A 16,576-nucleotide genomic window follows, 5' to 3' on the forward strand; every position below is an offset into this window, starting at 1 on the left:
CATTAAGGCACAGGCGAAGTTTTATGACACTTGTAATTGATCTGCAACATAGTCTTAAAAAAGCAAACAATAGGAGCAAACCACTACAAACCAGTGTTGGTTTTTGAAAACAGGACCCCAGAGATAGTATCACCTGCGAACTTTGCAAATTTTACTTAGAAGTCACTAATATATACGGAAAATGGCAAGAACTGCCCTGACTCCTCAGTTTGGTAAAGTTAGTGCAAACTGTGCTATGTAGACCAGTAGCTCCCAGTCTGTGCCAGGTTAGCTGATTTCAATTGAAATGGAGTAAAGGGCACTGCAACAGCCTCAGTGTCCCAAGCCAGCGAGAGGTAAAATATGACATTCTGGAAAACATGAACATGTGGATGGCAGATAAAGAGAAAATTAGCCTCTACTGCGATGACCCCATAAAAATGATCAGTCATTGTCTAGGTTATACAAAGAATGACCACTTGGCTAAGTTTTGGGAAATTATACTCCCACAGGATTCAACATCTATAAATGCAGTTCATGCCTCAGTAATTTCACAATGTCTAACTCCTCCTCTGCTGTTCCTGGAAATCTGTTATCTGACTTGGGCAACTTTACCACCTCTTCCTGACTTAAGTTGTTTAATTATGGCTTCATACCCAACATTTCTTTTCCAGATTCCAGGTTGGCTTTATTATTTTCAAGCGAACCACTGCTTCCTTGTATCCTTCATTTTCTGTATTAATTCGAAAAATTCTTCATTTGCCTCTCCACTGCAATTTTTCATCTCCTGAAGGTACTAAGTCATGCTGGGATACAGTTTAAAGAGCATCTGGCACCCCTCTGCTACCCACCATATAACATTTCTCGTGTCAGAGTCTAGACAGTGTATGTTGCCAGGCTATTTAATCATGGATGGTGAAATTTTGTTCTCATTAGACGTTTACACATGCTCACTAATAGGAGTCACTGGAACATAACCAGGAGCAGGAAATCTGGCTGAATGTTTTCCACTCCCTAGCTTAGGGATGCTGAGGCTAATTGTCGAATCCAACTTGGTGGCCTGGCTGAGAACCTAAACCCTTGCGACCTGTTATGGTTTAGTACGACATAAGTGGTGCATTTACCCACAAGGTTGTGTTGGCAACTGTTTTATTACCTTCATAGTTTATTCAATCTTCTTAATAATTCTTTGTATATTTTGGAAGCTGCCTTCTTATCCTGAACACCATTCCATATTTTAATATGACCACACTGACCTCTGTTCTTCTTATCTCTATCAGTTTTTCCTTCCTCATACAGCCTTACATGCTTTTAAAACCCAAGCTTGGCATCGGGTAACCAATTAATATAAGTCATCTTCTCTCTCACAGGATTTGACCCTTCAACCAGGTTTCTCAAAATAGAAAAACAAGCATTCAGACTCAAGCTATTAAGTAGGTAAAGCATTTTCAATGCATGTCATGTTATCTTTATTTGCACTATTTTCTCAGTTATTACACAGGCCCAAACATTATACCGGTGCCAACACAATGGTCTGGTGCTGAAATAATAGGTGTAGCTGAAGCTGTTTCCAGTTTTGGCACAGTGGATTCAGCAGTGCTGCACTACAAATCTGGCGTGAAATGTACATAAATAATGGTGTGAACTCTGCAGCAAATTTGTAGAACAACAGCAGCGTAAAATACCACAACTTGCATTTGTATTGTGCCTTTAACATAGAAAAATGTCCCATGGTGCTTCACAGAGGTGTAATCAAAAAGATGGATGTCAGAGTTAGAGGAGCGGAGAGTTTGGGGGTGGGGGGGTTATAGGCCTGGAGAAGGTTACATGAACAGGCCAGTAAAACCGTAAGTTACTGTGTTTCAGCCAGGAGAAGGGTGCTGGATGAGCAAGACTTTGTGGGGGATAGGATATGGGCATGAACTGGAAGTTTACAGAGGGTGGAGTATGGGAGGCCGGCCAGGATGCACTGGGATAGTCAAGTCTGGAGGTGACAAAGATATGGATGAGTGTTTCAGTGGATGATGGACTGAAGTAAGGACCGGATGGATATTACCGAGATGGAGGTAGGCAGTCTTTTTGATGGAAAAGATATGGGGTCAGAAGCTCAGCAGAGAAACAGCAAATATCCTAATATTTATAGAACTACTGGACAGTAAAACCACCAATAAAGTCTGTAACTTGACTAGGAAAAATTAAATTACTGTGCCAGTCTGGGGAATATTGTAATGTACAAAGTTGTTTGTTACTTTGATGAACAATTAGATTGCAAAGTATTTTTTTTATTGAAGATCCTAGGGTCCAGTATTGGATCTGAAAAATACTTTAAATACTTTAACATTTCAAGTATTTATTTTAAATTACTAAATGATTATTCAATCTGTATCAATTAAAAACAAAAAAAATTACATGTCCTGCATTGTTACAGCCTTCATCGTATTTACATTAACCATGTACTGAACAGCAAACCAGCCAAAAGGTCCTTTTGAAATCAGCTCTATTGCCAACTACAGAAAATGTTGAAAATACACAGCAAGTTTGTCACCATCTGAAGAGAGAAGAATGTTTCAACTATCGACTACGTAGCAGAACACAATGCAGAATTGATCTATTGTGTATTTCCAGCATTTTATGTTTTATTTCAGATTTCCAGCATTTGTACTTCAATTTTTGTTTTTATCCCCTTGGCTAATCATACTGAGGTGTAATTTGTGTCATTTGCAAGTGAATGAACATATATTGTTCTGATTAAAATTGCAGTAGCTGTCTACTTTTCCCTAAATTAAGAATGGGGGAAGGGGTTGACTTCTAACATTCTCCATCCTCTCTTTTTAAAACGCACCCCACATCTTCCATGTGTTTGGAATGTGGGCGATGCTGACAAAGGTGCATCCATTGCCCATTTATATTTGCTCTAAGAAGGTGGTGGACCACCTTCTTGAAGCAATTGTTAGACCACTTCAGAGGGCATTAAGAGTCAATCATGTCGTGTGGCATTGGAGTCAATGAACCAGTTGGGTTTTTAAAATGGTAATCCAGCAGCTTTCATGGTCATTTTTTTTCAGGTGTCAGCACACAAATGACCAGATTTATTAAAATCAATCTGGGGTGATAATCCAGGAACATAACCAATATACTATCATATGTTCACAACACAAATGCTGTAATTCTTTAAAGGTTACATCAAGGACAAAAACTATGGGCTTCAAAATAATAGATCCTAAACTGCATAACATTACTGACCTCATTAGACTTTTCAAATGCAACTCGTTGATTAGGATTTGGAGTGAAGAGAAAACATCTGCAATACATAAACTTCAGAACCAAGATGTCTCTCTCCAGTACTTCAACCAAATTACATGGGAAAACATGTGCAGCTTGAGGATATTGCAACAAGGAAAGGCACTAAGGTAGATAAATCTCCGGGACCTGATGAAATGTATCCCAGGACGTTATGGGAGGTTAGGGAGGAAATTGCGGGTCCCCTAGCAGAGATATTTGAATCATCGACAGCTACAGGTGAGGTGCCTGAAGATTGGAGGGTAGCAAACGTTGTGCCATTGTTTAAGAAGGGCGGCAGGGAAAAGCCTGGGAACTACAGACCGGTGAGCCTGACATCTGTAGTGGGTAAGTTGTTAGAGGGTATTCTGAGGGACAGGATCTACAGGCATTTGGAGAGGCAGGGACTGATTAGGAACAGTCAGTATGGTTTTGTGAGAGGAAAATCATATCTCACGAATTTGATTGAGTTTTTTGAAGGGGTAACCAAGAAGATAGATGAGGGCTGTGCAGTAGACGTGGTCTACATGGACTTCAGCAAAGCCTTTGACAAGGTACCGCATGGTAGGTTGTTACATAAGGTTAAATCTCACGGGATCCAAGGTGAGGTAGCCAATTGGATACAAAATTGGCTTGACGACAGAAGACAGAGGGTGGTTGTAGAGGGTTGTTTTCCAAACTGGAGGCCTGTGACCAGCGGTGTGCCTCAGGGATCGGTGTTGGGTCCGCTGTTACTTGTTATTTATATTAATGATTTGGATGAGAATTTAGGAGGCATTGTTAGTGTGTTTGCAGATGACACCAAGATTGGTGGCATTGTGGACAGTGAAGAAGGTTATCTCGGATTGCAACGGGATCTTGATAAATTGGGCCAGTGGGCCGATGAATGGCAGATGGAGTTTAATTTAGATAAATGTGAGGTGATGCATTTTGGGAGATCGAATCGGGCCAGGACCTACTCCCTTAATGGTAGGGCGTTGGGGAGAGTTATAGAACAAAGAGATCCAGGAGTACAGGTTCATAGCTCCTTGAAAGTGGAGTCACAGGTGGATAGGGTGGTGAAGAAGGCATTCGGCATGCTTGGTTTCATTGGTCAGAACATTGAATACATGAGTTGGGATGTCTTGTTGAAGTTGTACAAGACATTAGTAAGGCCACACTTGGAATACTGTGTACAGTTCTGGTCACCCTATTATAGAAAGGATATTATTAAACTAGAAAGAGTGCAGAAAAGATTTACTAGGATGCTGCCAGGACTTGATGGTTTGACTTATAGGGAGAGGTTAGATAGACTGGGACTTTTTTCCCTGGAGAGTAGGAGGTTAAGGGGTGATCTTATAGAAGTCTATAAAATAATGAGGGGCATAGATAAGGTAGAGTGTCAAAATCTTTTCCCAAAGGTAGGGGAGTCTATAACGAGGGGACATAGATTTAAGGTGAGAGGGGAGAGATAGAAAAGGGTCCAGAGGGGCAATTTTTTCACTCAAAGGGTGGGGAGTGTCTGGAACGAGCTGCCAGAGGCAGTAGTAGAGGCGGGTACAATTTTGTCTTTTAAAAAGCATTTGGACAGTTACATGGGTAAGATGGGTATAGAGGGATATGGGCCAAGTGCAGGCAATTGGGACTAGCTTAGTGGTATAAACTGGGCGACATGGACATGTTGGGCCGAAGGGCCTGTTTCCATGTTGTAACTTCTATGATTCTATACATGAGTTTGACCCTAATGGCTGATGGGAGATCAGAAAGAATTGGAAAAATGGTACTGGATGCAAACAGCAAGGAAGTGATTTTTCATAGCCTAATTCAAATTGCAACAAGTCCAGTTCAGGAAGTTATTGTTAGCTCTGAATATGAATTTTTATATATAAAGAGCAAAGCGACAGGCAACGGCAGAGTGTTTCACAGGCAGGCGAAGTGGCGTGGAAGCATCGCTGCTTCGATTCCATGCAAACTATTTGGACTGATGCGGAATATTTAATAGCCGTAGGCGCCTGGCACGTCTTATTTATGACAGAACAATTACTGATTGATACAATTAGGAATGATTTGGCTGACAGCAAAACAATAGAACACATAATTCTGTATGCAATTTTAAAACAGCAATCATGGCCAAACCATAAGGAGAAAGTGTTAATTGTATCCATATGATTTATATCAATTAGTATTCATGTGGTGCATATCAATTGGGGACTCTCTCGTATCCATTTACAGGAGAGCTTATCCAGGGGGTGCAGGGTGGGTAATGTGGATCTCTGTGAATAAAGGCTTGGAAGCAACAGAAGACCAGGCTCTAGTATTCTATCCTTCACCACCTGGCTATCCAGTTTATTACAGAAGGTACCAGCACAGCCCGCCAGGGAGGCAAAATTGGAGGCAGCATCTTATTCTGGGTGAACCCTTATACCAACTCAAGAAGTGACATTAGCCGAGGCCCTCTAATCAACAAATGCTGCATGCAAGGGGTGGAATGTGCAAGTGGAAGAGGGAGTACTTCTAAAGAGGGGGCAAAAATAGCTTCTAAAATAAAACTTTGAGAGCAAATGAATATCCAGTTGTATTGCACTGATATATCTTTTGATGCATAAATAAACAAGTTTTGTACCATTAAAGGCAATAATATAGCCCCCTTTTACTGCCCTGATTATAGAATCATAGAAAGGTTACAGGAAGGAGGCCATTCGGCCCATCGAGTCCGCTTCGGATCTATGCTAGTCCCACTCCCCTGCCCTAACCCGGTAAGCCCTGCAAATGTTTTCCTTTCAAGTACTTATCCAGTTCCCTTTTGAAGGCCACGATTGAATGTGCCTCCACCACCCCCTCGGGCAGTGCATTCCAGATCCTAACCACTCGCTGCATAAAAAAGTTTTCCTTCATGTCACCTTTGGTTCTTTTGCCAATCACCTTAAATCTATGTCCTCTGGTTCTTGACCCTTCCGCCAATGGGAACAGTTTCTCTCTATCTACTCTGTCTAGACCCTTCATGATTTTGAATACGTCTATCAAATCTCCTCGCAACTGTCTCTGTTCCAAGAAGAACAACCCCAGCTTCTCCAGTCTATCCACGTAACTAAAGCCCCTCATCCCTGGAATCATGCAAGGGCTGGAATGTGCAAGTGGAAGAGGGAGTACTTCCAAAGAGGGGGCAAAATAGCTTCTAAAATATAAGCTTGAGAGCAAATGAGTATCCAGTTGTCTGTAATTTTAAACTATTTGGAAAATGCATTAACATACTCAAAAAATAATTTTTTTTGGATCATAAAATGAATACCAAATTATTCAGCACTGGTTGAACAAAAGGTTTTTCACAATTCCCCTGTTGGTAAAGATGATATATCCGCACAAGTTGGTCTTTGTAAGCCATGACTATTTCATACTTTTGAGTTTAATGGTAGCAGTTTTGCATCATTTCCAAAATGCAACCATCATACTTCAGTTTGGTTTAAACGGACACAAGTATAAAGAGAGCCGTTAATAAAGACTTTATCCAAATTCCAAACAAAATTTCTTAGACAAAATAAATAACAAAAGAGCTGTAAAAATAGTTGAAGACTCAACTTATCATTAATGATTATTTACTATATTGCAGTTTCGTTATTAGACTGCTCCAAAGTCCAAAATGTTTTTAGAGAAAAAGAAAACAAAATAGCAAACATTTCATGTCACTAAATATGTTATAAACACTAGCTTCTCACATCAACCTAGGCAGTCCATAAGATGTATACACGTTTTGTTGAAAAACCGCCTGATATTTACACACTACTCCGTACTCATTTCTCTCCAAAGTAAAATTACCCAGAAATCTGAATATCACTTTGGAGACAGCTGTGGAAGTAGCAGAAATATTAATAAATGAAAAGTCCCTCAATACAAATAAATTTTTACATACATTTAAAAATGTACCAGGTTATGAAGAGCAATTTTCCTGACTAAAACATTTCTTCCTTTACCCTTGTACATTTATGGGTATTCCTTTAATTAAAGAACTACTAATGTTTTAAACAGGGAGTAAAACTTACAATGCAGAAATGTTTGTTGCATTCCTTAATAAATGTAAAATAATATTTAATGTACCAATCACTTGGCAAATTCAAAACTTACCAAGAAGGCTGGCTCCCAGCAAAGGGAGGTGTGGTAGCAAAGAGTTGTTCAGTTTTGTAGGTCCTGTTGCATGCCCAGCAGCTGAAATGGGTAGCAGTGATTCTGCCATTGACATGACTGCTGTCCCACCAAGAGTTGAGACGGCAAGCGCTGCTACTGATGATGATGTGACGGTGGTAGTGGTTGCCTGGGACGAGGTTGCTATAGAAACCTCAGAATGATTAGCAGCACGGTCCGAGGGAGAGTGCAGAACTCTTCTCAACAGCTGGGGATTCAAGGCCATCAGTCCTGGGGCTGCTGTGACAGCTGGGAGGAGGAGGGGGTTTGAAGTAGTGTCATTGCTTGAAAAGCTTGGTAAAGGGTTCCCCAGAGGGTTTGTCAAAAGGGCTTCTGGCCTGTTACTAACCAACTGATTGCTATGCAAATGATCTGGCAGGGGCTGGATCTGTGTCACTGAAGGTGATGGGTGGTTTTGCTGCTGTAATAAATCTGGGAGAGTTAAGTTAAAAGATGTAAGGGGGAGCATGGTAGCTTGTGCCTGGTTTTGAAACAATGTTGCCAAAAGTTGAACAGGTTGCAGAGTCTGTCCAGCCATATCACCGGGGAGCAAAGTCAACGCTGCATTTAAATTTGGGTTCAGAATTCCCAAAGGATTAACAGAGACTTCTCCCTTGCCATCTCCAGATGTAGGTAACATGTTCAGCATATTCTGGTTCAGGAGCTGTTGTTGGTTCATTGCTAAAGGGATGGACAGAGAGCCAAGGAGGTTTGGGTTCAAAGGGTGGGTAAGATTGCTACTTGTAGGGACAGCGTGTCCAAACTGAAAAGCTTGGTCCTGACCAATGAAGGGAAGAGTGTTCCCCATGGGAAGCTGACCATGCAATGCATTTCCAGCTGCTGTTGTAACTATAACTCCATCTTGTAGAACGGATGTTGTCTTGGTAATGGCAAGTTGGTTGGTGCCAGCAACGGCCATGGATGCTGACTGGCCAGAACTACCTGAAAGCCACACAGACAGGTTAAAAGATGAGTAAAGGATCTCAATTCTCTCACATACCTATTTTTACATTAACAATTCAGCACAGGAACCAACATCACAAAAAGATTAACTACAGGAAGGCTTCAAAAGCTGGTTTAATTAGCCAGTTGTGATATAAACTGTCAAGTTTCCAAAAGACTTCAAAAGGAGGATTGCCATAATGGCCAGGTCTTCAATTCATCTGTTGCCAGTTGGGGACACTAAATGCATTCCTTTAGCATCATAATCAAAACATTTCAACCTAAAACAAAAATCCATAAAAGCAACACTCAACGAATTAGAATCAATATTACAATGAAAAGAAATTTTAAGATAGATGCTTTTCTTGCTATTATATGGGACAGAAAAACATGTTAATCCATCTCTTTCTCCCTTCAAAAGGTGGGCAGATACAGCCAAGTAGGCAATTTATCAGGAGTGAAAAGCTACCCCACCAGGTCCAACAAAAGACACTGGAATAGACATCTCAGTTCAAATCAAAATGTTTTGCTAAAAACATCAAAAACTTAATATTCTGATTACATTTGTTCAAGCTTACAGAATTAAAAAGTATGTTTCTCAAATTCGAACATGGTCTATAAAAATAATATATACTTTAAGGATAAATTTAATGCGAACATTTCATTTTGCAGGCTGCCCTAATATTTACTAAAATTTATAGTATGGTCAATACTTCACATTGGTTTAATTCCTTGGTTCTAAGCTATATTTTTGGAATCCTAGGCAGGCAGTTTAAGTTTTCAAATCTTTTTGTTACAACTATCAATCTTTCCCTCCCCCTCCTTTTACATTTTCATGTTTTTTGCTTTTCCATTTCAGCAAGGAGGGCGGGACTATTTAAGTAGTGTATGTCTCTAGGTCAATGCAGCCATTTATCATTTAACGTGAAGGTCCTTTGTGAGACAGAATAGGGCCTTCTGCTGTCCTTTTCCTGCCCCACTTGCAACTGAGCAATGCAGCCACTGCGAGGCAGTTAGTGGTCCAGCACCAAAATTCACTAGTAAGGAATAGCCAAAAATCACAAAAGACAAAAAGCTTTCTTTCTTACTTGGAAAAAAGGATTGAGGTGGTTTTAAAAAATTGCAATATATGACCAAGTAATTGTAATGCTATATTTTCTTGCAAAGTGGTGCCAGATCAGTACAAAGTTACTAGCACCAATTTGATGATTCTATTCAACTGCAGCAACACTATAAAGACCATAAATCTCTTATACACAGCTATTGCTTAAAACCACGTGATCTGCATATCTTGACTTTGATTCTTGAGTTTTTATAATATTAATGTAATATCTGAACTGCGAAGAAAGACTGCAATCATTTATATATAAAAGGATCTAGAGTTAGAAAATCAGGTATAAAATTGCATCTGTTTTCAACACATTTTGAAGTAAATATTCAATAAGCGGAACTGGAATTTAAATTTCCTTAATGAAGATTATTGTGAATCAGTGAGAACCCTTTTTCCAATCTCACAGATCTATTGCATATACAAGACAAAAGACTTCCATTGCTGTATGTTCGTGCAACTACAACAGAATTTTCGAATTAAACTGCATACCTGTGATAGTGTTTAGTTACAGTTTAAAATTACACATGTGGAGCTTCAAAAAAAAAGGTTTTTTGAAAATGCCCCAGTAGCCTAGGATATTTGTTTACCTACTCTTTAGTTTTCAGTTTAGTGGCATAATAACACTTATGTTTTATCATTGTGAAAGATATTGTGTAAAGATAGAATGTAATTTATCACATCTGTATGGGATGGAAGCCAGAAATATATTCGATATTTCCACAGTTTCAAAATATCACAACAGCTTACTAAAAGATCGCCCTTTTAAAATATTTAACAGCTGTTAAATATGCATAGTAAATAAAATATTCAATGTCTCCATGTGAAATATGTTAATGTTATATTCATGAAAATTACCATAACACTCACAGTAACAAACACCTGCCTAGTGATAGGTTGAGCCCATTTGTCTGGCTGCTGACAAAATTCATGTCTTGCTCCTGGCTGCTGCACAATTCAAAACCAGTAAAACCAATGGACTGGATAAGAATCATCAACTCAAACCAAAGTACAGCTGTGACCAGGTTGCCAATGCAGTACAAAATTACAACCTGAGTAACACCACAAGAGTCACTAATGGCTAAGCCAGACCTCTTATGTTTGTGCCAGAACACCAGCACCTCAATGCGGTGTCAAATGAAAGACCACACAGAATATTAGTACCAAGCTTCAATTACCACTTGTCCTGCCTGTGGAACCTAGTCCCAGAGTGCTGTCTGAAATTCTGTTCCTTGCAAGCAGAAGTTCAAAACTGCAGCACATTAGCAATCAGCAGCTGAAAAGGGTAACTGAAGCATTACTACGTAATAGGAATACTCTGGGTTTGCCTCATGGGACCTAGTAAATTTTCAGGTCCCTTTTTAAATAAATGTAAAAGTCAAGATATATCTGACAAATTTAATAGAGTGCTTTGAGTAAAGGAAATGCAGTGAATGTTGAATACAGATTTTCTAAAGGTATTTGATAAGGTGCCACATAGTTAACTTATTGATACAATTATGACATATGATAGTAAAGGTAGTGTGGCAGCGTGGATAGAAAGTTGGTTAAAGGTTAGAAACAAGAGAATAGTGATTAATAGATGTTTTTCAGATGTAAACAATTATGTTTTACCAGGGATCAGCTATACCCAAGTCCAGATCATTTATATGTATTGCTCTCCTCAATACATATAAATAATCTGGACTTGGGTATAGCGGCGCAACATCAAAATTTGCGATGACACAAAAATAAGGAGTGTGATTAACTGAGAAGAGGGATCAACTTCAAGAGGACACAAACAAGTTAGATTGTGCCGATAGATGTCAGATGAAATTTAACGTGGAGAAAGGTGAGGTGATACATTTTGGGAGGAAGAATGAGCGGACGTATTTCATAAATGATAAAACTTTTAAAAGGAGTCAGGGAGCAGAGTCCTGGGGTTCAGATACACAAATCATTAAAAATGGGAGGACAAGTTGTTAAAGCTGGAAAAATAGCATATGGGATCCTAGATTTTCTGAACAGCAGTATAGAGTACAAAGCAAGATAGACAATGCTAAACATATACAAATCACTAGTTAGGTTGCTGTTAGAATATTATGTCCGGTTCTGGGCACCTTACTTTAGGAAGGATGCTTTACTTCAGGAAGGATGCTTTACTTCAGGATGATTATCATGGCCGTGGAGTGCGTGTGAAGTGATTCAACTAAGATGATACACGGGTTGAGAAGTTTTAGTTATGAGGAAAGATTAGTGAAACTGGGACTTTGAACAAAGCAAGTTAACAGAAGATCTGATAGAGATGTTCAAACTTGAGACGTTTTGGTAAGGTAAATCAAGAAAAATATTCTACTAGTCACTGAGTTGTAACTAGAGGACATAAATTTAGATCACCAAAAGGGAGAGGTTAGGAGGATTTTTTTTTAAAAACGCAGATCACAGATGGACATGGAATGCCCCACCAGAAATTAGTGGTGGAAGTAGAATTCATAGTAGCTTTCAAAAAATATTGAAATACTTTTATAAAAAAAATTAAATGGCAAGGGCAGCAGAATGGGATAAGTGGATAGCTCTTTTAGAGAGCCAGCACAGGTGTAATAGGCAGAATGGCCTCCTTTTGTGCTGTAAAATTCTACAGTTCTATGATAAATACCAGAGTGAATTTTGAGAGACATAAGAACATAAGAAATAGGAGCAGCAGTAGGCCACATGGCCCCTCAAGTCTGCTCTGCCATTCAATCAGATCATGGCTGATCTTCGACCTCAACTCCACTTGCCTGCCCAATCCCCATCTCCCTTGATTCCCCTAGAGTCCAGAAATAAATATATTCAATGACTCAGCATCAACAGCTCTTGGGGTAGAGAATTCCAAAGATTCACAACCCTCTGAGTGAAGAAATTCCTCCTCATCTCAGTCTTAAATGGCCGACCCTTTATCCTACGACTATACCCCCTAGTTCTAAACTCTCCAGCCATGGGAAACAATCTCTCAGCATCTACCCTGTCAAGCCCCCTCATATGTCCTTGTTACAGTTCTCTTCAGATGCATTATCATGTGGTCTTGTAAATAAAAACAATTCATGACGAGGCTTTAAGATCAAATTCAGATCAGATGTAACCCAAACTCCAATATGACTGAGGTTGTTTAGTTCCCATTGGTAGTTCCAAATGTTTATACTCTGCTTCTAAATTATACTAATATTGTATTTCTATTAAAGTAAATTCCATGCATCATTTCTAAATCATAGTTAAATTAAGGTAGCAATTAGATCAACAATTCTTGGAATGCCCATTTTTGCCATTTTTAATAATTCAGCATTAGACAATAATTTAACAGCCACAAGTAATGTCTCCACTATGGAATCAAGCAGGTCATTTCTTTCAATCCCTAGCCTTAACTTCCTGGTACAGTATAGATCATAATCAAAAATATGTATGATTGAACAGGAAAGGTTTTCTTCCCATTGTTTTTCTCTCTACTTCCATAGACTTAGGATATGGCTCCATACAGTGACAACTTGGACCCCATGATTTTCCTTGCAGCAGGTGGATAAAGGGGAAGGAGAAGCCACTCAACATGGAATATAGATATTTGTGAAACATACAGAATTCTCACTCCTTTGCTTTTTCCCATGGGGCCTTGAGGGACTCATCTGTTAAGTCCAGATGTTTCCACCAACAGTTACAAATTGTGTATTCTACTAGCTGCATGTTATCATCACGTAGATGCATAATAATCTGAGACATTTGGAAAATTACGAATTGAGAATGACATAAACCAGCAGAAAGTCCTATGCTACACCTGGTTTATTTTGCATGTCAATTTAAACAGATGCTGGCTTGACATCCATTTTCTCTCATATCTATCCATGAAACATCTTGGGACATTCTTTACGTTAAAGACATTATAAAAATGCTGAACATAAATAGTAAGTTTTTGTAGATTAAAACACAAAATGAAAAGCTGAAACTGGGCTCTCAAGGGCAAAAATGTCATTTAGCCTCAGAGGATTAAATGCTTTTTCCAGCTTGCAGAATAGCGATATTTCCTGTCCCAGCTGCAAGAGTCCTTTGATAAAGTACATTCCTAATGTTGATCATCAAGTACAGTAGAACTAGAACAATGTATATATCTGAATGTACAGATCGCAGAGTTTATTGAAAAAAACACCAACTTCTAAAGGCTCCAAAAAGACATCTAGAGCAGACCAGCAGTTTTAAACATCACTAGTAACTTCTATCACATGCAAAATGCTCGGTTCAGCCTAAATGCTGACTGTGCTTGTATGAAACTATCTATACTTAATATGATTTTCACAAGAGTGGAATAGTACCATTGAGGAGGATTTGAATGTTGATGTGCACATATCTACAGGAAAGGGTAAACAAGGGATTACTCTTCTTATGCGAGTGAAAATTGGGACAATGGCCCTTGGCACCCAGACTCCAATGTGTTAACAATGACCTATCGCATTGGTGTGCATACATCGTGGTGACAGACTCGGGGAACCTTTTGGGAAAAAGACAGCAAAGAGTAAATACTCCTCCATCCAAATTGATCTTATTTAATCTTAGGAATAAAGATACATATGCAGTGTATTCATTGACAGGCTAGATATTTTTCCAAAAATTGCCATTTGCAAAAATATCAGAATCACAGAATTATACAGCACAAAGAGGCCATTTGGACCATCGTGCATGTGCCAATTCTTTAAAAGAGCTATCCAATTAATTCCACTCCCCTGCCCTTTCCTCACAACCCTGCAAACTTTTCTGTTTTAAACATTTATCCAATTCCCTTTTGAAAGTTATTATTGAATCTGCTTCCACCACCCTTTCAGGCAGTGCATTCCAGATCATAAATCGATTTGTAAAAAAAATTCTCCTCATCTTGCCTCTGGTTATTTTGCCAATGTCCTTAAATCTGTGTCCTCTCGTTACCGACCCTTCTGCCACTGGAAACAGTTTCTCCTTATTTACTCTAATCAAAACCCTTCATGATTTTGAGCACCTCCATTAAATCTCCCCTCAAGCTTCGCTACTCTAAGGAGAGCAACCCGAGCTTCTCTAACTGAAGTCCTACATCCCTGGTGCCATTCTAGCAAATCTTCTCTGCACCCCTCAAAGCCTTGACATCCTTCCTAAAGTGTGGTGCCCAGAATTGGACACAATGCTCCAGCTGGGGCCTGACCAGTGACAGCAACAGAAAAATACACCTGGTATCTTTGCCTCATATCATATACCTTGAGAATTGTGTTCTGTGATGTACTTTAACAAATGTAAATCAGGTTATTTAGAAGAAATCACTCAGACCCCATACATTTTCAGCTATATTTGCAACGATCCACAAAAATTAATGTACAGCCTTGTTTTTAAAAGTGTTGAGTACAGACTCAATAGGTAAATTAAGATTTTCTCAAGAAACCAAAGAGAATATTTATTTACTTCTAATTTTGTTATTCTGTATCAGTAGGATTGGGATAAATGAAAAGATAACTCAGCTGAGATTAATGAAGACATGATGTGGAGATGCCAGTGATGGACTGGGGTGGACAAATGTAAGGAATCTTACAACACCAGGTTATAGTCCAACAGTTTTATTTGAAAATCACAAGCTTTCAGAGCTTACCTCCTTCGTCAGGTGAGTGAGTGAAGTGTTCTAAAATCGCATAGCATATATTAGGCTGGGAGACGATCACAGCAATCAAAGGTGTCGTTGGTGTTCAGACAGGTTAGCCACGGAAAACATTACATCCCAGTATACTGAATACACAATGGGTCAAATTACAAAGACAGAGAAAGAGACCTGAAAGGCAGAGAGAGAGAATGTCCAGTTGTATTAAAAATAGATAACTTTTTTTTCCGCTGGTGGGGTTACGTGTAGCGTGACATGAACCCAAGATCCCGGTTGAGGCCGCCCTCATGGGTGCGGAACTTGGCTATCAATTTCTGCTCGACGATTTTGCGTTGTCGCGCAACAATCGCCAGACAGGAGGGTTCCCTCCCAGTCGGGGAACACTTCAGCAGTCAAGGACATTCAGCCTCCGATCTTCGGGTAAACGTCCTCCAAGGCGGCCTTCGAGACACACGACAATGCAAAATCGAACAGAAATTGATAGCCAATTTCCGCACCCACGAGGACGGCCTCAACCGGGATCTTGGGTTCATGTCATGCTACACGTAACCCCACCAGCGGAAAAAAAAGTTATCTGTTTTTAATACAACTGGACATTCTCTCTCTGCCTTTCGGGTCTCTTTCTCTCTCTGTCTTTGTAATCTGACCCATTGTGTATTCAGTATACTGGGATGTAATGTTTTCCGTGGCTAACCTGTCTGAACACCAACGACACCTTTGATTGCTGTGATCGTCTCCCAGCCTAATATATGCTATGCGATTTTAGAACCCTTCACTCACTCACCTGACGAAGGAGGTAAGCTCCGAAAGCTTGTGATTTTCAAATAAAACTGTTGAACTATAACCTGGTGTTGTGAGATTAATGAATACAGCAATTCCTCCAACAGTGGGCAAGACTTATAATTTAGAAACCACTAAATTAAATGCTATCTCTTTTACACGAGTGATGTCGACTCTATGGTCTTAGCTAGGTTTGGTTTATTCTATGTGATTTTTCAGGAATCATGCCAACTTCCTAATAAAGTTAAATGGCACTCATGTATAAAAAGTTATTCCTCACAGAAGTAAGTGATTACTTATGATAATATGACACTTTTTGTGAGTCATAGAATCATCATACATTTTGTCCTTGGATCTAGTCCAGAGAGAACATTTTGAGTTATATAACTCCAAGATGAAGTACTAGTGGTTATAGTTCTAACACTGGTGATGGTACTGATGATAAATGAAGAGTACTGCAACACTTGTTTACCAATCAACATTGAAGTGTTTTGGTTTAAATGTGACTTTTCCTAAAGCATACTGGTACGAGTATGCTAAATAAGCCCTCTGACAACACTTGCCTGGTTAGGAACAATTCTGATTTCCTTAGGCACATTCCATTCTTACTATTGTTAGATATACAAATGTCAAATAAACTGCTTACATCAATTTTTTTCATTAGACCAAAGTAGCAATAGTTGCATTCTCCTAAATCATTATTCAGTTGATCATAT

At 39.3% G+C, this 16,576-nt stretch overlaps 1 protein-coding gene across 11 annotated transcripts in view; it reads right to left on the minus strand.

Annotated features, from left to right (window-relative positions):
* The window catches only part of mbd6 (methyl-CpG binding domain protein 6), a 195,997-nt gene that overhangs the window by 51,634 nt on the left and 127,787 nt on the right, over positions 1-16,576 (minus strand). For all 11 annotated transcript variants that reach the window (XR_010963387.1, XR_010963390.1, XR_010963386.1 and 8 more), the window contains one exon: positions 7,357-8,355. Coding sequence is in view for 5 of the 11 variants with exons in the window: in XM_067987181.1 (XP_067843282.1) it covers positions 7,357-8,355 (999 nt within the window). In the remaining 6 variants the exon portion in view is untranslated. The remainder of the gene's footprint in view (positions 1-7,356; positions 8,356-16,576) is intronic.

This window comes from Heptranchias perlo, chromosome 7 (genome assembly GCF_035084215.1).
Source record: "Heptranchias perlo isolate sHepPer1 chromosome 7, sHepPer1.hap1, whole genome shotgun sequence".
Lineage (NCBI taxonomy): Eukaryota > Metazoa > Chordata > Chondrichthyes > Hexanchiformes > Hexanchidae > Heptranchias > Heptranchias perlo.